This window comes from Phyllobates terribilis, unplaced genomic scaffold (genome assembly GCF_046119375.1).
Source record: "Phyllobates terribilis strain yellow unplaced genomic scaffold, ASM4611937v1 Scaffold_2__4_contigs__length_985480577, whole genome shotgun sequence".
Classification (NCBI taxonomy): domain Eukaryota; kingdom Metazoa; phylum Chordata; class Amphibia; order Anura; family Dendrobatidae; genus Phyllobates; species Phyllobates terribilis.
The window spans coordinates 358,027,159-358,049,449 of record NW_027362762.1 but is presented as its reverse complement, the minus strand read 5'-3'; the positions used below and the strand labels follow the sequence as shown (position 1 = coordinate 358,049,449).

Genomic DNA, 22,291 nt, shown 5'->3' with positions numbered 1-22,291 from the left:
AATTAAGATAAAAAGCTAAAAAAAACACAAGTTTGAATCACCTCCTTTTTCCTGCATTAAAATAAAGAAATATTGTTGTGTCTGTAAAAATCCAGTATGTCAAAATATAAAATTAATTATCACATTTTGGTAAACTCCATAATGCCGGAAAAAAAATCGAAACGCCAGAATGGTGAGGTTTTTTTTATTGCTACAACTCCATAAATAAAAACAGTTAGACGCTATCAGAACATATCCACCCCAAACTGGTATCAATAAAAACATTAGGTCGTTGGGCCGAAAACAAGCTCCATCAAATGTAAAATATAAATGTTATGGGTCAGAAAGTGGCAACATAAGGAAAAAAAAAGATTATTTTTTTAATGAATTTCCAAGTGTTTTTTTCATTGCTTAAAAAAACAACTTACAAAAAAAATGTATCGCTGTAATCTTACCTGGAGAATCAATATGAGATTAGGTATACGGCACTCTTTTAAGAAAGGATTGGGTGCTTAAGAAGGGTTATGCCCCTTGTACATGAAGAACATAAGAGATACCTAGCACTCCAAATAACATAGCAGATCTTTATTCAGGCAATCCAATTAGTCAAGTGACGTTTTTGCCCTAATATCAAGACTGAACGTTACTTCCAAACAGAACAAGTGTGAACAGGTGTGTATTAAGAATAGCCATCTCCATATACAACTAACACATAAAGCTGCAACCATGAAATATATGAAATTTGAATTGCATTACTGCTCTAGATAATAGGAAAAAACGAAGATACTTAGCACATAATTTGGCCAATTATGTATGCCCACGACAAGGGGACCTTCTATGTTGGGCATCTAACCTAATGTGTTTCCCCTCCTGGGCTGAATAGCCTGCATTTATATGGGTAGGTAGGATCCTGCTATAATTAAAACCACCAAGGGCTGATGGGTGGAGTGATCAGTCAGAAGCCCGTGCATACAAGTATCAAAAGACTGATAATCACTTCCAAACAGAACAGGTGTGAACAGGTGCATACTAAGAATAGCCATCTTCATATGTAACTAACAAATGAAGTAGCACTCTGTAGTGTTATAGCATGTAAACATGAAATATATGAAATTAGAATTGCATTACTGCTCTTGAAAATAGGAAAAAACTGAGATACTTGGCACATTAATTGGCCAATCCATGTATGCCCAGCCGCCATGACATGGGGCTTTATCAGACATGAATTGCAACAGGAGGCGCCCAGCACCTTGCGTTTTGGTTCGCCATTCTACATCGCAGATACCTTACCCCATTACCTCCTTTCTTCTCTCTTTTCTTCTTCATGACCTTGAGAATCATGTTCACAAGTCGTTTTTAGTAAACAATGAATACTGTAAAAAAAAAAAAAAAAAAAAAAAAAAGCAATTTTGGAATTTAATGTTTTTTTGCAAGATCACCACACTTGGATTTCTTTTCACATTTTCCACTACACTATGTGGTAAAGTTAATGGTGCTATTCAAAACAACAACTTATCTTGCAAAAAAAAAAAAGCCCTCATATGGCTATTTCAATATAAAAATAAAAAGGTATAGCTTTTGGAAGAAGAGGTGGAAAGAACAAAAACGGAAAATCGCCATATCAGGAAAGGGTTAATATTCTGTTTTAGTAAATATGCCGTCATGGTATGATTGTATTCAAATTATTTCAATTCTTTGAGTTGCTACTGTTTACATATTGTCTCATTATAGACACTATGATACCAATATCTATGATGAAGCTACCCTTTAAACAATTGATAATGACTGATATTAATAGATATGCGAGAAAGCAGCTCCCATCTATCTGTTGTTTTTTACGGCAATAATATGTCATTTTCTTATGTTTTAGGTTCTACAAGTTCAGGACTAAGCTGCGACCCTAAACATTCTGTAAGTTTCTTTTGTTTAGGACAGTCTTGCCAAATTCAGCAGATGAAATATGCTGAACTATTGCAGCAAGTTTCATTGAATGCTACTGCGCGGCAACATTTACATTTCTACAATATGACCTGATGGAAGTATAAATGCATGTGAGCTTGTAAGTTCTTGATTAAGGATAGTTCTAAAAAAAAGGCTTTGTATACTTAACAAGTTGTTCCCACAATCCCGTTCTATTTCACAAAGCACAGTAAATCCCTACTTTATTGTTAATATACCTTTAACATAAAGTTTCTCTATTGTACCTTTTGTGCCTTTATTTGTCTACTTCTGCTCCTCTGTACCAGCTGTTCTGCCATGTGAAGCTGTATCCAGCTTCACATGGCAGAACAGGTGGTTCTATTCTTATCTCCTAAAACTACATTTCCCAAAAGCCATTGTTTCTCAGTGCTGCAGACCCCTCCCCCCTCTTGTGTGCTCCCCAAATTTCTGAGTTATCATCAAGATAATCTAAGTGTAAAATTCAGCTTATACTTCTGTGCACTCTCTGCACTACCCTGCCTGACCGATGAAATCTTTTGCCATCTACATCAGTATGCCTGCACTGTGATTTGACATCATTGTTAGTTGCTTCTAGCAAAGCTCAACTCTCCTCCACAACAGTAGGGAAGAGCTGAGAATAATTGAGTTTTGTTTGTTGCCTGCTGCTGAAAGATCAGTTTTGCGAAACTGCAAATGATTCTACATTAATGCATATGGCAGAAGATAATCTGTCAAATGCATCAACAGAGCAGTATTTTCAGTTTCACATCACTGATTTTTTTTTTAGCAGCAGCCAACAAACACAACTCAACTAATCATAGCCCCTGTATACAGAATCCCATCCTATATTATATCTATCATTTCAGACTCTGTATACAGACCTATCCTGCAATATGCCCTATCAGTCTCTCTATACAAAGCCCCATCCTGCAGTAGATTGTGCAGTATAGCTCTCCTATCATCTCATGTATACAGAGACCCATACTGGAGTAGCCCCTCTAGACAGAGGCCCATCCTGCAGTACTTCACTTTTTTTAGTTACTAGAACACAAACACACTACAGCTTACTGGTATGAGCTCTGCACTATTATGAAGGAGGTGCTTCTCCTTTCCGAGTCAGCATCCCTCACAAAAGAAACTCTGTTCTAGACAAGTCCCAAAGCACAACTATGCTGTCAGGTAACCAGCTTAGAGATACTGCACTGTGTGTGATCGACCGGGGCCACTGGAACTATTCCATGATGCTTTCAATGAAATCTGAAGAATCAATGGAGCCTAGAGAAAAATACTTTGGGGGTGATTTGTGTAAATTGGCACATAATTCAAAATGACTTACATTTACTCAGTTGTGCTAATTTACAGCGGTGTGAAAAAGTGTTTGCCTCCTTCCTGATTTCTTATTCTTTTGCATGTTTGTCACACTTAAATGTTTCAGATCGCAAAACAAATTTTAAATATAAGACAAAGATAACTCAAGTAAATAAAGATGCAGTTTTCAAATGAAGGTCTATTACGGGGAAAATAAATCCAAACCTACAGGGCCCTGTGTGAAAAAGTGATTTCCCCCCCCCCATTACTTAAAACATAAATTAACTGTGGTTTATCACATCTTTGGGAAGCTGAATTCAATTTCCCTAGCCACACACAGGCCTGATTACTGCCACACCTGTTCCCAATCAAGAAATCACTTAAATAGGACCTGCCTGACAAAGTGAAGTAGACCAAAAGATCCTCAAAAGATAGACATCATGCTGCGATCCAAAGAAATTCAGGAACAAATGAGAAGCAAAGTAATTGAGATCTATCAGTCTGGGAAAGGTTATAAAGCCGTTTCTAAAGCTTTGGGACTCCAGCGAACCACAGTGAGAGCTGTTATCCACAAATGGCAAAAACATAGACCTTTCTAGGAGTGGCCTATCAATCAAAATTACCCCAAGAGCGCAGCGACGACTCATCCAAGAGGTCACAAAAAACCCCACATCAACATCCAGAGAACTGCAGGCCTCACTTGCCTCAGTGAAGGTCAATGTTCATGACTCCACCATAAGAAAGAGACTGGGCAAAAATGGCATGCATGGCAGAGTTCCAAGATGATAACCACTGCTAAGCAAAAAGAACACAAAGGCTCGTCTCAGTTTTGCCAGAAAACATCTTGATGATCGCCAAGTCTTTTGGGAGAATACTCTATGGACTAACGAGACAAAAGTTGAACTTTTTGAAAGGTGTATGTCCCCATTACATCTGGCATAGTAGTAACACAGCATTTCAGAAAAGGAACATCATACCAACAGTAAAATATGGTGATGGTATTGTGGGGCTGTTTTGGTGCTTCAGGACATGGAAGACTTGCTGTTATAAATGGAACCATGACCTCAAACTGAAGCACACTTGGGTTATACAGCAGAACAATGATCCAAAACTCACCAGCAAGTACACCTCTGAATGGCTTAAGAAAAACAAAATTAAGACTTTGGAGTGGCCTAGTAAAAATCCTGACCTTAATCTGATTGAGATGCTGTGGCATGACCTTAAAAAGGCGGTTCATGCTCAGAAACCCTCCAATGTGGCTGAATTACAACAATTTTGCAAATATGAGTGGGCCAAAATTCCTCCAGAGCATTGTAAAAGACTCTTTGCCAGTTATCGCTAACACTTGACTGCAGTTGTTGCTGCTAATGGTGGCCCAACCAGTTACAGTGGAGAAAATAAGTATTTGATACGCTACCAATTATTGCAAGTTTTCCCACCTACAAAGAATGGAGAAAGAGGTCTGTAATTAATATCATAGGTACACTTCAACTGTGAGCGACAGAATCTAAAAATAAAAAACAGAAAATCACATTGTATGATTTTTACATAATTTGCATTTTATTGCATGAAATAAATATTTGATCACCTACCAATCAGCAGGAATTCTGTCTCTCACAGACCTGTTAGTTTTTCTTTAAGAAGCCCTCCTACTCTGCACTCATCACCTGTATTAACTGCACCTGTTTGAACACATTACCTGTATAAAAGACACCTGTCCACACACTCAATCTATCACACTCCAACCTTTCCGCCATGGCCAAGACAAAGAGCTGTCTAGGGACAAAATTGTAGACCAGCACCAGGCTGGGATGGGCTGTAGGACAATAGGCAAGTAGCTTGGTGGGAAGGCAACAACTTTGGGCGCAATTATTAGAAAATGGAAGAAACACATGATGACTGTCTATCTTCCTCAGTCTGGGGCTCCATGCAAGATCTCGCCTCGTGGGGTAAGGATGATTCTGAGAAAGGTCCGGAATCAGCCCAGAACTACACGGGAGTACCTGGTCAATGACCTGAAGAGAGCTGAGACCACAGACTCAAACATTACTGTTAGTAACACACTATGTCGTCATGGATTAAAGTCCTGCAGGACACGGAAGGTCTCCCTGCACACACCAGCACATGTCTAGGCTCATTTGAAGTTCGCCAATGACCATCTGGATGATCTGGAGGAGGCATGGGAGAAGGTCATGTGGACAGATGAGACCAAAATAGAACTTTTTGGTATCAACTCCACTCACTGCGTTTGGAGGAAGAAGGAAGAGTACAACCCCAAGAACAACGTCCCAACCGTGAAGCATTTGGGTGGGAAACATGATACTTTGTGGGTGCTTTTCTGCAAAGGGGACAGGACGACTGCACCATATTGAAGGAAGGATGGATGGGGTCATGTATCACGATATTTGGCCAACAACCTCCTTCCCTCAGTAAAAGCACTGAAGATGAGTTGTGGCTGGGTCGTCCTGCATGACAATGACCAGAAACATACAGCCAGAGCAACTAAGGAGTGGCTCTGTAAGAAGCATTTCAAGATCCTGGAATGGCCTAGCCAGTCTCCAGACCTTGACTCTATAGAAAATCTTTGGATGGAGCTGAAACTCAATGTTGCCCAGCACCTGCCGCGGAACCTGAAAGATCTGGAGAAGATCTGTATAGAAAAGTGGGTCAAAAGCCCTGCTGCACTGTGTGAAAACTTGGTCGAGAACTACAGGTAACATCTAACTTCTGTAATTGCAAACACAGGTTTCTGTACCAAATATTAAGTTCTGCTTTTCTATTGTATCAAATACTTATTTCATGCAATGAAATGCAAATTAATTATGTAAAAATCATACAATGTGATTTCCTGTTTTTTATTTCTAGATTCTGTCTCTCACAGTTGAAGTGTACCTGCGATAAAAATGACAGACCTCTCCATTCTTTGTAGGTGGGAAAACTTGCAAAATCGGCAGTGTATCAAATACTTATTTTCTCCACTGTATTAGGTTTAGGGGGCAATCACTTTTTTCACACAGGGCCCTGTAGGTTTGGATTTCTTTTTCCCTTAATAATAAAAGACCTTTGTTTAAAAACTGCATTTTGTGTTTACTTATGTTATCTTTGTCTTATATTTGAATTTTTTTGTTATCTGAAACATTTAAGTGTGAGAAACATAAAAAAGAATAAGAAGTCAGGAATAGGGCAAACACTTTTTCACACCACTGTATGTGTACACTATTATAGTGCTACCTTGTGATTTCGAGAATAACTCTTTAATTTTTTGTATTTTTTTTTCTTCTCAGAAACACGAAGACAAGCACCTTGGTAAACTCTGTAAAAGGTAATGAATAATTTTGCTAAATTAAATGTTTGCATAAATTTCTATGAGCAAGACATATCTATAAGAAAGTTGTTTTATTTAACATTCTTTTTAATTGCTGTTTTGACCATGTTAAACTAAGCCTTTTTGTGCCTATAATTCAAACAGACATGGTTAACATTAAGAAAGACAAGAAGATTCCTGACCTATCTAATCCCCTTTCGCCATATGGTGATGACAATTTCAGCTCCTTATGCTCCGAAGTTTATACAGTAATTTATTAGACTTCTTGAGTGTGATCCTACCTAAATCATGTTTTTTTGTTTTTTTTTTTGTTTGTTTTTTTCTCAAGAGTTCTTAAAGGGAATCTGTCAGTAGGATCAACCCTCCTAAACCGTATATATAACCTATATATGGGCATGTAGGTCATAGAAAGTTGAATGAAATGATTCTTAGAAAACTGTGCAGTGGTCTCTTAATTTTTGCCAGAGCTGTGTGTATATATATTTCTTTACAAATTCTGAAACTGCCCGCACTATGGTCTCTAATGATCTACTAACAGCCAAATATAATGGCCACTACTCCCTGCTGACTCTTTGGATTTCTCTACTGCATTTGACAACAGTGGATCACCAGCTCCGCCTCACTGTGCTCCAGTCTATGGGCCTCAAGGACATTGTTCTCTCTTAGATCTCCTACCTTTCTGATCTCTCCTTCACTGTATCTTTTGCTGGTTCTTACTCCTTTAATCTTCCCCTTACTTCCTCCTCTTCTCTCTATGCTAATGACCCCCAATTATACACATCTTCTCCTGACATTACCCCCACCTTAGTGCAAAATACTAGGGATTGACTGTAATGTCATGTCCTCAATCTATCTGAAACTGAATCTTTCCAAAACTGAACTTCTTGTGTTTCCTCCCTCTAGTTACCGACTTATACCTGATATTGCAATTGCCTTGGATGGTTCAACCATAACTCCCAAGCACCACGCTTGCTGTCTTAGGGTTATATTTGATGCATATCTCTCCTTTATTCCCTATATCCTAATCACTCACTCATGTTACCAGTATCTTAAAAACATATCCAATATCCAACCTGTTCTCACATTTAAAACTGCAAAGACTTACTGTCTTTTTTTTTATTCTCGTTTGGACTACTGCAACAACTCTCTACTGATCTGTCTTCCTTTAACCAAACGTTCTCCTCTCCAGTCTGTCCTTAATGCGGTAGCCAGGGTCGTATCTCTGTCCAGCTCTGCAGAATACAATACAAACTTATCTCTCTCACCCACAAAGCTCTCCACAGTCCTGCACCGCCCTATATCTCCTCCTTCATCTGTCTATCACCCTTTCCGTGCTCTCCATTCCACAACTGATCTAAGACTAAAATCTTCCATAATATGAACCCCCGAATTCTGTCTCCCAAGACTTCTCTTGTGCTGTGCCAGTTCTCTGGAATGCACTACCCCGGACGATCCGACTAATACCTAGCCATCAAGTTTTTAAGCGTGCTTTATAAACTCATCTCTCTAGACAGGCCTATCAGCTCACTTCACTAACGTAACTCTCCCCTGTTCCTTCTTTCTAAATGTTGCTCAGAATCTGGTCCCTTGTATTCATTTGTGTCCACATCCTCCTTGCACCCAATAACGCTTAAAGGGGTTTTCCCACAAACAAAAGTTCATTTGAATCATTGTCTGTGTCTGACCGTGTACGGAACATACCACATCTCCTGGGCAGGGGAGGAAGCAAAAGACAATACAGATATTACAGCAGGGGATCACAGAGGATTCATTTTGTGATGTAAAACATTTCACTGCCTGTTTTTAAACCATATTTTACCTCACAGAATGAATCCTCTGTGATCCCCTGCTGTAATGTCTGTATTGTCTTTTGCTTCCTCCCCTGCCCAGGAGATGTGGTATGATCCATACACGGTCAGACACAGACAATTATTACAATGAACTTTTGTTCGTGGGAAAACCCCTTTAATAACAGAACTTGGACAGATACTGGCAGATGACTGGATCATGCAGCTTATTTGAAATGCCCTATGTATTATAATGATGGCTGGACCATACATGACGAGTACTTTCTACCTATTGCCTCCCCCCTATATGTGTATAGATTGTAAGCTTGCGAGCAGGGCCCCACTTCTATTGTAACTGTTGAGCTATGTGTTACTTTGCGATGTCTTTATTGTTTGCACATGTCCCCACTTAATTGTAAAGTGCTGTGGGATATGTTGGTGCTATATAAGTAATTTTATTATGTATTTATTATTCCTTAAAATCTTATGAGCTGGGCACATATATTTTCCAATATTTACCGCACTTGATAATGTAGCTTTAAAGGGGTTGTCAGCTACTCAGACAATGAGTTCTAAATCCCTGTGTTTCCCCACAACAAGATAATTACACTTTAACTCGCCTCTAGTGCTGGGTCCGTTACTTGGCCCTGGCTTCCCCGGGGCTCGCATGAAATTATGTAATGCAATCACTGCAGCCAATCAGTGCTTGGATTCACTTTCCCCTCCTTCGGACAAATCAAGACATCCGGGGGAAGGGAGAGTAGCCGCCGCTCTCACTTTGACCGGATGTCAAGTACATCTGTAGGACATGAGCGTGAAGCTAGCGATGATTGGCCGCCGGGATCGCGCGAGAACCATTGCTGGAATGATGCTGCCACTGGAGGTGAGTATAACTGTTGTCATTTTACTTGGGGAGGGGAAACAGGAATTTAGAAGGGGTTGTCAGAGTAGTGAACAACCTCTTTAAGCCAAGCAGATTTAACAACCAACTGTCTGATTATTCTGTTCTGGTGGGTTTTTTCCCCTCATTAATAAGGAAGTGGCATTGACTACTGGGACTTCATCTAGAATCTAGGAACTCCCAAATAGAGTGTAGACAAGACCTCCTATGTGCACAACTGCTCCATCTGTTGCCTATCACACTGCTGAAAATATTCTAGCACATTGCTCGGCTGTCTGTCAGTCTTTTAGGCAACGAATGGAGGGGTGGCAGTGCATACTGCATTTGGGACCATTTGAGGTCCCAGTGGTTGGAACTAAAGTGATTAGCAACTACAGGATGGGTTCTTGTTGAGCGAAAAGATTTACTGGATTCTGGACTACGAATAAACTATTGCGAATCTTCTACTACCGGAGGCATTCCCTCTGCCTTTTCTGATATTAGGACCCTGCAAAGTCATGCGTGCACTGTGCCACAATGTAATGACCGTATGGTGCCTTATTAATCAGAGGACGTGCTAGGAATGTCACAGGTGAGAGGATTTCAGTGTTCTGGTCCAGCAGCAATGGGCTACCGAAGTAGTAATAATTTGATAAGACTGGATTAACCCATTGAATGGATTGTAATATCAGTGTACTTGTGTCATAAGAATGCAGATGTGACATATAAATGTTTCTTTCATGCAGACCATGTCTACTCATCTTCGATTCTCTAAAAACTGGATCTGTACAAACTACCGTACAAGTTTTACGAGAGTAAGTGCCTTGAATATTTAATTTTGTTATTTTCTCTCTAATAATAGTTTTTAAACCAGGCAGTAACGCAATGCAATTATACAATTAAATAGCCAGAAAACTATACTACTTCCCTTAACTTTTCCACACATTCCCCATCTTACTTCTATAGACATCACAGAAGCCTTCTATGACTAGCTCACATTTTCAGGGACTCCTATTGCAATTCAAATCTTACGTGAATTATTGAAATGTATGACTTAAAACATTAGGGAAGTCATAATGTAGCTAGGACCTTTAAAGGGGTTGTTAAATGAAAACAAGTTATCACCATAGGATAGGTGATAAATTGCTGATCAGTAGGTGTCCGACGGCTGGGACCCTGTACTGATCAGCAGATCATGGAATTTTTATCCACAACGGGGAACTTTTTTTGTTTTTACAAAATGGTACAGCAAGTTGGGCATCAGATTACCAGTCCATTCAGTAAAAGCCAAGGGCAGTGTTCGGCAGCCCCATAGGACATGAATTGAGCAGCGGTTGAGCATACGCACTGCAACGCTGTTCTAAAAGAGAGAAAAGTTCCCATTTCTTCCTATTGGTGCGTCTCCCAGTGGCAGGACCCTCACCGATCAACATGTTATCACCTATCCCGTGGTGATGGCCTGTGGTTTGGTCCAGTATGACTTTATGCTAATTGAAAAGTAAAATAACATTTTCCTCGCTGATGCTTCTATGGCTCCCTTGCACGTTCCTCTGTATCCTCTGATAATGTCTTATTTCTTGTGATAGCCGCAGCCAAAGAAATGCTGCAGAGGTCACGTGGGATGAAATATCAAATATATAAATACATTTTTTCAAACTTCACAATCTTTTTTCAGGAGTTGTGGGTCTTGCAGCATATCGGTATCCATATCTGCAACTAATTGTGTTTGTTTCAGATTTTGACTTTCCTATTAATCTCAGTAGGTGAAAATACTTAGTATAAATTGACATGCTGGGGGACTTGAACACCCTACCGCAGGTCAGTTTTCTTGGGGGATTTTTTTCTACAATGTATGGATGCAATTTAGTAAAAACTATTTTGCTGTTAATGTATATTCTGTGGAATTTCTGCCTCAAAAATCCACGGCGTATCCTCCTCTTGTGACCCCATACCTTTATTACCGGTGTAACTTATGGTAATTTTACATAGCCAAAACATTCCTGTTCATTATTTAATTGAGACAAATTGGCATCGATTTTATTGCATGTATTGCTTACTTTTTAAACACTTTATGTAAATTGGAATTATTTTTTTCAGGTTATTGTTTTCATTATTCTCCGATATGTTGCAGGTATTTAAAGGTTGAATGGGATGTCAAACGCAAAACTCCAAGGGAATTTAGTGGGTCCAGCATGAGAGACTTGTATCCCAAGGTTCCAAAACAGAATAACAGCACCGACTGTGGTTTGTACGTCTTACAATACGTGGAAAGCTTTGTTCAGGTTTGTATAGTGTAAAAAGAGGATGATTAGTCAATATACTGTGCTGTGCAAAACTTTTAGGCAGGTATGGGGAAAAAAAGCTGCAAAGTGAGAGTGTTTTCAAAAATAGACGTGTTAATTGTTTATTTTCATCAGTTAACATAATACAAAGTAAGTGAACAAGGGAGAAATCTGAATTCCGTCATAAAAATGGCATAAGTTCTTCTAGGTACACTTGCGCAAATTCAGGGACTTATAGAATTATTGTTAGGTTCATAAGTAGCCAATTATTCCAAACAGGTGATAATCATCATTTTCATATGTAGGTTGAAACAGTCATTAACTGAAACAGAAACAGCTGTGTATGGGGGATGGCTTAAAACTGGGTGAGGAACAGCCAAACTCTGTTTCAAAGATAACCTTGTCGAAGACCATTTCATGTCACGGGTCTTACACTGTGGCAAGTCTGAGCACAGCAATAAGACCCAAGGTAGTTATACTGCATCAGCAAGGTCTCTTCCCGGCAAAGATTTCAAGCGCACTGGGGTTTCAAGCTGTGCTGTTCAAGCTCTTTTGAAGAAGTACCAAGAAATGGAAAACGTTGTGGACTGCAGATGCAGAGATTGCCAAGAAAACTTAGTGCGGCAGATGAAAGACACATGATGCTTACTTCCCTTAAGTATTGGAAAATGTCCAGCAGTGCCTTCAGCTAAGAGCTGGCAGCAACCAGTGGGTTCCAGCTACCTCCATCTACTGTTTGGAGAAATATGAGCAGAAGAATTGTAGCCAAAAAGCCAAGCATTTGACATGGAGACAAAACCAAGTGACTCAACTATGCAGGAAAACATAAGAACTGGAGGCAGAAAAATGGCAGCAGGTGCTCTGGACTGATGACTCAAAATGTGAAATATTTGTCTAAACAGGAGGAATTTTATTCGTTGGAAGTGTTGGAGAGCAGAATAATAATGAATGTCTGCAAGTCACCCTCAGTCCTTTTAGTTGGGCATTACTGCATTAAAGGATATGAACTCCTTTGGAGCAAGTTTTTAAAGCTGCATTGCCTGAATTTTTAGAAAATAATAATTTTCGGAATAAGATTTCATTAAAAGGTGAAAATGCCTCTTAGTATCACTGCAGAATGAGCTAACAATGAATCCGCCAGTGAGCTTGATGTGACTGCAGGGCCTGTAAACCTCATCTGTCTTTTTCTGAACTCTTATCATGTGGTTATAACTCGGTAAAACGTGTAGGAGAAGAAAGATGGGTGTTACAAACTCTGCAGTCAGAAGAGCTCACTGATGGATTCAAAGTTCTCAACTCATTCTGCAGCCCGCTACGTATAGTGAAATGTAAAGACTTGAAAAGTTAATTTGAACATATTTTTTTTTTTTTTCAAACTATTTTTATTGATTTTAAACAATACAAATAAATTCAAGTCAGTTACATGCTATAAATTACAGCTTGATTCATGTTATTGCTCTCGTATTCCTCTTAATATGTGATTTACATGGTGTATCAAGAATCAAAAATTTAATTCAAACTTTGATTGTTGTTTTTAATTAAATCCCTCCCTCCCACCCACCCCCTCTGCATGCTCTCTCTGAAGAAAAATAACAAAAATGAAGGGTACAATAACAGAAAAACTAGGGTCTATGGAATAGGGACACAACCTTCAATGCATTTATGGAGATACCACTCGGTGTCTTTAAATTGGGTTCTCAAACTGTCCCTAACGGTTGGAGACAGAGTGGGAATAATGAAAGACCAAGTCTTGAGAAATTTTCCTGTTAGTCTTTCTTTATCCGTTAGTGTTTCCAACCACTCCATCTTGAATAAGAACATTATTTTAGTCTGTATCAGCGATTGGGATGGTATGTACGGGTTCAACCAGTTATGTAGAATGCTTTTCCTGACCGCTGATGCCCATATTGTCAAAACTGCTTTTATATGTTTGGGTAGAGATTTGTGGCCCTCTTCTAGTAAATTAAAGATTGCCCATTGTGGTTTAAGTGGAAAAGTAATATGAAGAGTATTTTGTATTTCTATGTGGGTTTCATGCCACAGGTTTTATATCTTTGAGCAGCTCCAAAAGTGATGAAGTATGTCCGTGTTGGGTGTTCCACATTTTGAGCATTTATATGGTGTTGTAGGTGTCATTTTAGCCTGTCTGGCTGGAGTTATGTAAGCCCTATGAAGGATCAACAGAGCCATATCTGTATAACTACTGTAAGAGATATATATTTTTTGTGACAGTGTGGCATCCAAAAAATCTCTTGTTTCAAACCCTGGGATATCTCTTTCCCATTTGGAGGGCCCAGTATTCTTCCCATCCCAGGACCAACGTTTTACGTAGTATAGAGTAGATGTTGCTTGTTGAGGCAATTTGTAGTCTCGAATTTTTAAGAAAAATCTCCATATTGTTCATTATACATATTATACTAATGTATTTTTGAGCTAAGCTACGTGCTTGGAGGAAGAGGAAGGGTCTCTGTCTGAAAGAAGGGAAACGTTGTGCTGCTGTTGTAAATGATATTAAAGAGAAACCTTGATCCAGCATATCAGCCGCCATGGTGCAACCTTGTTCCGCCAAGGATACATAATGTATAGATGGATGATTATTCAAAAAATTTGGATTACCTAGGAATGGTTGAAAGGGAGAAGTAATCCCCATTCCTCCACAGATTTTCTTCCCCCTCCTCCATGTCAAAATAGTCTGCCATAGTACTGGGTGTTCTCTGATAAAATCAGGGATTTCATCATTTCTCAAGTGAATTAGGGTGGTTAACGAATCCGGGGGCACAGCTGCTGTTCTAATTGCACATTGGCGAAGTGGGAAGCACCACGAATCCAGTCTACTATATATCTGAAATTTGCTGCTAAACTGTATCTCCCAATATCTGGAAAATTAATTCCCCCCTCTCTCCTAGGCAATTGCAGCTTTAGTAGGCCTATACCTGTTCTGCCTTTTTCACCCCATATGAATTTTCTAAATGTAGTATTTAAGAATTTTTGATCTGATTGTGTCAATAACAATGGGAGGTTTTGAAATCGGTATATTAACTTTGGGAATATAATCATTTTAATCAAGTAACATCTGCCTGTAAAGGACAGTGAAAAGGGCTTCCATGAATTGAGGGTGCTAGCCTATGATGCAATAAGTGGTTTGATATTAATAGAATATAATTTGGCAGGGACTGCTGGAAGATGTATACCTAGATATTTAATGGATTCCACACTCCACCGGAAAGGGAAGGATTCATCTGATACTCTACCCGAGCGAAACAAAGCCAAAGCCTCTGATTTATTATAATTTACTTTGAAACCAGTGTCATTCCCAAATAGATCTATTATCTTCATTATGGCTGGGATAGCTTGTGTCGGATCGGAAATGAACAACAATATGTCATCTGCGAAGGCTAATAACTTAACCGATGAATTACCCACTGTAAAACCTTGGAAGGTAGATGAGTTTTGTAATGTTCTTAAGAGAGGGTCTAAAGCTATATTAAATAAGTGGGGATAAAGGGCAACCCTGCCTTGTGCCGCGCTGTATTTGGAAGTGATCTGAAAATCTGTGGTTTATGTAAAGTCGGGATGTGGGGTTTTTATATATCTGTTTAATGGCTTCGCAGAATTGTGGACCAAAGTTGCGTATATCTAACAATTTATGTAGATAGGACCAGGAAATGCGGTCAAAAGCCTTGTCTGCATCCAGACTTACTACAATGCTATGTTTGTGACCTTTTACTCTGCCTGAGGATATCGCCCCTATTGCTGTTCTAATATTATATGTAATGGATTTCCCATGTACAAATCCAGTTTGATGTGGTGATATTAAATCGGGGATTATCTGTTGAACCCTGTTTGCTAGAATTTTTGTAAAAATTTAAAAATCAGAGTTGAGTAGCGATATTGGCCTATAGCCGTTAACCTGTAAAAGGTCTTTGCCTGGTTTGGGTAGTATAATAATGTTGGCCTCATTGAATCTATCAGGCAGTTTACCGTCTTTCATTATTCCATTTGAACAACATTTTTGATGAAATCCAGATTAAAAAAGTATATTTACCTGAACACATGCTTTTAAGTGGAAAAAAAATCATCCAGAGGTGTCCATATCTTTTCACCACTTCTCATTGAAGGATGTAGATGTATGCCCCACGTCAGATGCAGGCGTATATTGTGGATTCTGGAAATAAGCTTGTTCCATTCACGGCACATGCTGGCCGCGTTACTTAGCTAGATTCTGCCCCTAGTACACGTAATTAAACAATTGCAGGTTCAAATACTCAAGGCAGACTCGAAAGTAATTAAAAAAAATATTTAAAACTGTTTTTTAATTAAAAAATTAGTAAGTTTGAATCACCTCACTTGCCCAAATCTGTAATAAAAAAAGCATATTTGGATGGATAGATAGATAGGACATTTTTGAACATGGCTATATCAATTATTTAACCCATGTGGAAAATGTTGTAAAAAAAGATTTTGTAAAGCGCAAGAATTGGCATTTTGCAGTGATACCTCCCCAAAAATGCACTAAAAAGTGATCTAAACACTGTATGTACCTTCAAAATGGTACCATCTCACTAAAAACAAGCCCTCACACAATGGTCAATGGAGAAACAAAAAAGTTATGGGTCTCAGAAAATGGCAACACAATTTTTTTTTTACAAAGTTCTGAATTTTATAAATTGGTAGTAGTGAGAAATTGCCCTCCTTACTCGTTTCACTGTGTACACAGCTGTTGAAGGAACACCGGAGGAGTGACCTACACCTCTGTGTGCGCCTTGCCACAAATTCTACTTTTATTGTTTGTTATGCCGGTCTTGATGCGGGGGTGAGATGAAGTCAACGCTCCTGATTCATGAAGAGGCGTTGCTGAGATACAGGCTTTTAAAGTTTAGGGCGCGCATTCAAATTTTCCCTTCAACCATGGGGTTGTTAAGAGATTCTTCTCTGGGGATTTTTACGTTTTTCCCCTTGTGTGACTCTGCCCAAATCATGAGAAGGCAACTGCATAGAGGGAGAAAGAAAGCAAAAGTCCACAGAGAATGCCAAAGCAGGATCTCAGAGTGATCTGGTAGTACTTGATGTGTCTCACTTCACCATGCTGAGAAGTCACTCTGTTACTTCAAGGCATACCATCAATGTTCTTATTCTCTGATACCTCTAGTAGGTCCAGAGTTGTATGTGACAAATGCTCCTCCCAAGATGTTCTTCACTGATCAGACGCTTTTACACTGCACCTCTCCTCCTTTCCCGTAAGGAAGTGATGGGAGTGAAGAGTTCTCAGTGTTCGAGTGAGACCATTCAAGTTTCACCGCTTCACTCTGATAATGCCTGCTTCTCTGTTGACCTTTGCTTTTTCTTTCCTTGTATAATGCTGCTTTCTTACTATTTGGGAGCATTATAAAGAGGAGAAAGTAATCGCCCCAGAAAAGAACCTCAGCTATTGCCTTCTTGGTTTAAAGGGAAATTTGCACATTGGGTGCGCTAAACTTTAAAGGTCCATATTTCAGCAATACAGTGTAGGAAAAAAAGCTCTTAGTTCCCTTTTTAATGATATGTACACTTTAAAATAAAAAATGTTGGAGAACCGTTTTATGGTAGTTCTCCTTTAGTATTAGCAAAAATGTTAACTTCTGAATAAACATTTTAATTTTTGCTTTCCTTACAGAAACCTATTGAAAGCTTTGATCCTCCGATGCATTTGGAGAACTGGTTTCCGGCAAGTGTGGTTAAGAATAAAAGGGATAAGATTAGAGACTTGATTCTACAGCTACACGTGCAGCAATCTGAGAAGCGCTAATGAGACAGCCACTATCTTATTCTATACCTTATGTCGCAGCAATAGGAGGCTTGTTTACTGTGTATTTATGGAAAGACTGAGCAGAAGATAATGAATGTGTTTGTAATTATTTATATGTAGAAATATCCTTAAATAAATAAAAAGAAAATGTGAATATAAAACTTTAGCAAAGATTTAAGTATGTGGCTAGTTTTTATTTTGTCTTGTACACGGAAAGGTCCACCGATGCAATCTTTTTTTTTTTTCTTTTTTTTTTTATTGCCGAGATGCTTTTAAAATAAAATAATAAAAAAAAGAATTACCGTAATAATTTTTCCAAATAATTTTAATGCGAAATCTTCTATCCTACTTCATGTTCAGATCTGTTTCAATCATAATAAACCACCAGGAAAATCTGTGTAGTCTGACCCTGCAGTTGTATTTCCTTCCATCTCCCCCCTTACTTCTTGCTTACCTTGCAAATCCGGTATGTAAAAAAAAAAAATGTGACTAACATAAGGGAGTGTGTGTGTGTGTGTGTGTGTGTGTGTGTGTGTGTGTATATGTATATGTGTATATATATATATATATATATACACTGCTCAAAAAAATAAAGGAAACACTTAAACAACACAATATAACTCCAAGTAAATCAAACTTCTGTGAAATCAAACTGTCCACTTAGGAAGCAACACTGACAATCAATTTCACATGCTGTTGTGCAAATGGAATAGACAATAGATGGAAATTATTGGCAATTATTAAGACACCCTCAATAAAGGAGTGGTTCTGCAGGTGGAGACCACAGACCACATCTCAGTACCAATGCTTTTTGGCTGATGTTTTGGTCACTTTTGAATGTTGGGTGTGCTTTCACACTCGTGGTAGCATGAGACGGACTCTACAACCCACAGAAGTTGCTCAGGTAGTGCAGCTCATCCAGGATGGCACATCAATGCGAGCTGTGGCAAGAAGGTTTGCTGTGTCTGTCAGCGTAGTGTCCAGAGGCTGGAGGCGCTACCAGGAGACAGGCCAGTACACCAGGAGACGTGGAGAGCCAGGAGATGCCGCGACCAATCACCGAATCATATTAGGGGGAGCGGCGCTGCCTGTGCGGGTACTTCCGCTGCGAGCAGCCGGGAGATGAGCGGCTGCTCGCAGCAGAAGTATCCCGACCGGAGGCGCCGCTCCCCACTCCTCCCTTCACACTTGCCGTCGGGAGATCAGCAGCCCTAGCCGCTCATCTCCCGACAGTAGCTGCATGGAGGTCAGCAGCGCTGCCGGTCATCTCCCGGCTGCATCGCCGCTGACCTCCGTGCAGCAGATGAGCCGCTAACGGCTGCCATCTTTTTCTGAAATCCCGCATCGCTGATTGGCCACGGCCGGACCAATCAGCGACGCGGGATTTCCTGGACAGAAGGACAGACAGACGGGTTAAGACGAATATATATATATATATATATATATATATATATATATATATATATATATATATATATATATATATATATATATATATATATATACAGTACAGACAAAGTTTGGACACACCTCATTTAAAGATTTTTCAGTATTTTCATGACTATGAAAATTGTACATTCACACTGAAGGCATCAAAACTATGAATTAACACATGTGAAATTATATACTTAACAAAAAAAGTGTGAAACAACTGAAAATATGTCTTATATTCTAGGTTCTTCAAAGTAGCCACCTTTTGCTTTGATGACTGCTTTGCACACTCTTGGCATTCTCTTGATGAGCTTCAAGAGGTAGTCACTGGAAATGGTCTTCCAACAATCTTGAAGGAGTTCCCAGAGATGCTTAGCACTTGTTGGCCCTTTTGCCTTCACTCTGCGGTCCAGCTCACCCCAAACCATCTCAATTGGGTTCAGGTCTGTTGACTGTGGAGGCCAGGTCATCTGGCGTAGCACCCCATCACTCTCTGTCTTGGTCAGATAGCCCTTACACAGCCTGGAGGTGTGTTTGGAGTCATTGTCTTGTTGAAAAATAAATGATGGTCCAACTAAACGCAAGCCGGATGGAATAGCATGCCGCTGCAAGATGCTGTGGTAGCCATGCTGGTTCAGTATGCCTTCAATTTTGAATAAATCCCCAACAGTGTCACCCTCAAAGCACCCCTACACCATCACACCTCCTCCATGTTTCACGGTGGGAACCAGGCATGTAGAGTCCATCCGTTCACCTTTTCTGAGTCGCACAAAGACACGGTGGTAGGAACCAAAGATCTCAAATTTGGTCTCATCAGACCAAAGCACTGATTTCCACTGGTCTAATGTCCCTTCCTTGTGTTCTTTATCCCAAACAAGTCTCTTCTGCTTGTTGCCTGTCCTTAGCAGTGGTTTCCTAGCAGCTATTTTACCATGAAGGCCTGCTGCACAAAGTCTCCTCTTAACAGTTGTTGTAGAGATGTGTCTGCTGCTAGAACTCTGTGTGGCATTGACCTGGTCTCTAATCTGAGCTGCTGTTAACCTGCGATTTCTGAGGCTGGTGACTCAGATAAACTTATCCTCAGAAGCAGAGGTGACTCTTGGTCTTCCTTTCCTGGGGCGGTCCTCATGTGAGCCAGTTTCTTTGTAGCGCTTGATGGTTTTTGCAACTGTACTTGGGGCCACTTTAAAAGTTTTCCCAATTTTTCAGACTGACTGACCTTAATTTCTTAAAGTAATGATGGCCACTCGTTTTTCTTTACTTAGAATTTGTATTATGTCAAGAAAAAAGCAGCTAACAGTCTATTCAGTAGGACTATCAGCTGTGTATCCACCAGACTTCTACACAACACAACTGATGGTCCCAACCCCATTTATGTGGCAAGAAATCCCACTTATTAAACCTGACAGGGCACACCTGTGAAGTGAAAGACATTTCCGGTGACTACCTCTTGAAGCTCATCAAGAGAATGCCAAGAGTGTGCAAAGCAGTCATCAAAGCAAAAGGTGGCTACTTTGAAGAACCTAGAATATAAGACATATTTTCAGTTGTTTCACACTTTTTTGTTAAGTATATAATTTCACATGTGTTAATTCATAGTTTTGATGCCTTCAGTGTGAATGTACAATTTTCATAGTCATGAAAATACTGAAAAATCTTTAAATGAGGTGTGTCCAAACTTTTGGTCTGTACTGTATACATTTTATATATATATATAGATCATTTTATTTTTTTAGATGCATTTTGAAACATTAAAAAAAAATTGTATATTATGTCACTGTGGTTATTACATTTTTATTTCGCCTTTATTTGAGTGTCCCTTTTTAGATTGTTTGGGCTGTGTCTCCATTCCATTTTTAAGTGTACGACCGCAGCAAAAATATAAACTTTGTGTATAAAGTGGTGTGAAAAAGTATGATTCCCCTTCCTGATTTCTTATTCTTTTGCATGTTTGTCACACTTAAATGTTTCAGGTCACAAAACAAATTTAAATGTTAGACAAATGTAACACAAGTAAAAAAAAAATGTGGTTTTTAAATGAATGTCTTTATGACGGGAAAAAAAATCCAAATCTCCAGGGTTCTGTGTGATAGTGATTCCGACCCCCTTAATTTATGTTTTAACTGTTGTTTAGGGAAGCTGAGTTCAATTTCCCTAGCCACACACAGGCCTGATTACTGCCACACCTGTTCTCAATCAAGAAATCACTTAGGATTACAGGCAGTCTTCCGCCTGGGTTCCTCCTGAATCACGTATTTCAGTGATTTACACGGAAACCCTGGTGTAAGCGGTCAGCGCAGGATAAATGTGAGCCGAGGCAGAATGAACAAATCAGCAGCAGGTGAAGAATTGGTTTTATTTTTTACGCCTTTCCTCATGCGGTATAACTGATTAGACAACTTTATTCTTCAGGTCGGTGCGATACCAGATTTGTATCGGGTTTTTCTTTGGCAACTGCCATACAGTAAAATGTTTTTTTTGCAAAGACTAGTTTTTTCATCGCCATATTTTGAGAGCTATAATTTTTCCATATTTCTGCCGACAAAGTCATTTGACTGTTTTATGTGGATCGAGTTGATGTTTTTATTGGTACCATTTTCGGGCACATGACATTTTTTGATCCCTTTCTATTCTGATTTTTGGGAGGCAGAATAAACATAAGCCAACAATTCAGGAATTGTTTTTTTTTTTTGTTTGTTTTTTATGCCGTTCCGCGTGTGGTAAAATTGATAAGGCAGCTTTATTCTTCGGGTCAGTATGTTTACAGCAATACTACATTTATATTGTTTTTTTATGTTTCGCCGTTTTTACACAAAGTATTTTATAGAAAAAAAAATTCTATAAAATTCACATAACTGCAGGCAGTGGTATGAGATGAAGAAGTGAGCAGAGACTGGGCAGTGGCCATAGTGCAAAAGGTGGTAAAGGCCCTGGATGCTAGTTCCAGAACCGCACCTAAGGTCTAGGGTACAGAGTAGCTGGGGGCACATGAAGGAGGAGGGGCACATCCTCATATTCAGGTCACGGGGATCCCCTGGGCAGCAATCGGCAGAGGATGAGAGCGGTACCAGCAGTGCAATACGCTACTGCCTGGCCCAAGGAAAACTCGACCTTGCAACACATGCAAACATACTAGGTGATATCAGAGAGGGGGAGCCGTTAGGACACTGTGAGTGTAGGATCCCCCAACAACAAACAGCCTTCCTGGTCTGAGGGTCTCGATGGTCAGAGATTGTAGTGATGCCCAACAGGATTGTGACCAAGGGCGCCTAGGCTGGCTGGTGCGTTGAGTCATGCTGGAGCAAGCCGAGGAGCGATGGTAGAAGACCCATCCTGGTTGAACACCCAGGGAAAATGAAGCCCAAACCACAGGAAGGGGCATGTTCCTGTGGCAGGAAGGGGTGTGGACTACTCTAATTGGTCAGAGGGTGAGCAAAGCCTGGTGCACTGATTGGTCTAGCGGGTGTGGCTCACCAGCCACGCTGATTGGCTGGGGGTGTGTGCACACTGACTCTGCTGATTGGCTGTCGGACAGTCAACCATCGGACCCACTGATTGACCAACCGGTGAGGC

At 39.8% G+C, this 22,291-nt stretch overlaps 1 protein-coding gene across 2 annotated transcripts in view; it reads left to right on the top strand.

Annotated features, from left to right (window-relative positions):
* The window catches only part of SENP7 (SUMO specific peptidase 7), an 80,554-nt gene extending 62,860 nt beyond the window's left edge, over positions 1-17,694 (top strand). For both annotated transcript variants that reach the window (XM_073664685.1, XM_073664686.1), the window contains 5 exons: positions 1,850-1,890; positions 6,513-6,550; positions 9,967-10,035; positions 11,352-11,502; positions 17,156-17,694. In XM_073664685.1, the coding sequence (XP_073520786.1) occupies positions 1,850-1,890; positions 6,513-6,550; positions 9,967-10,035; positions 11,352-11,502; positions 17,156-17,287 (431 nt within the window). In that variant the 3' untranslated portion in view covers positions 17,288-17,694. The remainder of the gene's footprint in view (positions 1-1,849; positions 1,891-6,512; positions 6,551-9,966; positions 10,036-11,351; positions 11,503-17,155) is intronic.
* The last annotated feature ends 4,597 nt before the right edge of the window (positions 17,695-22,291 follow it).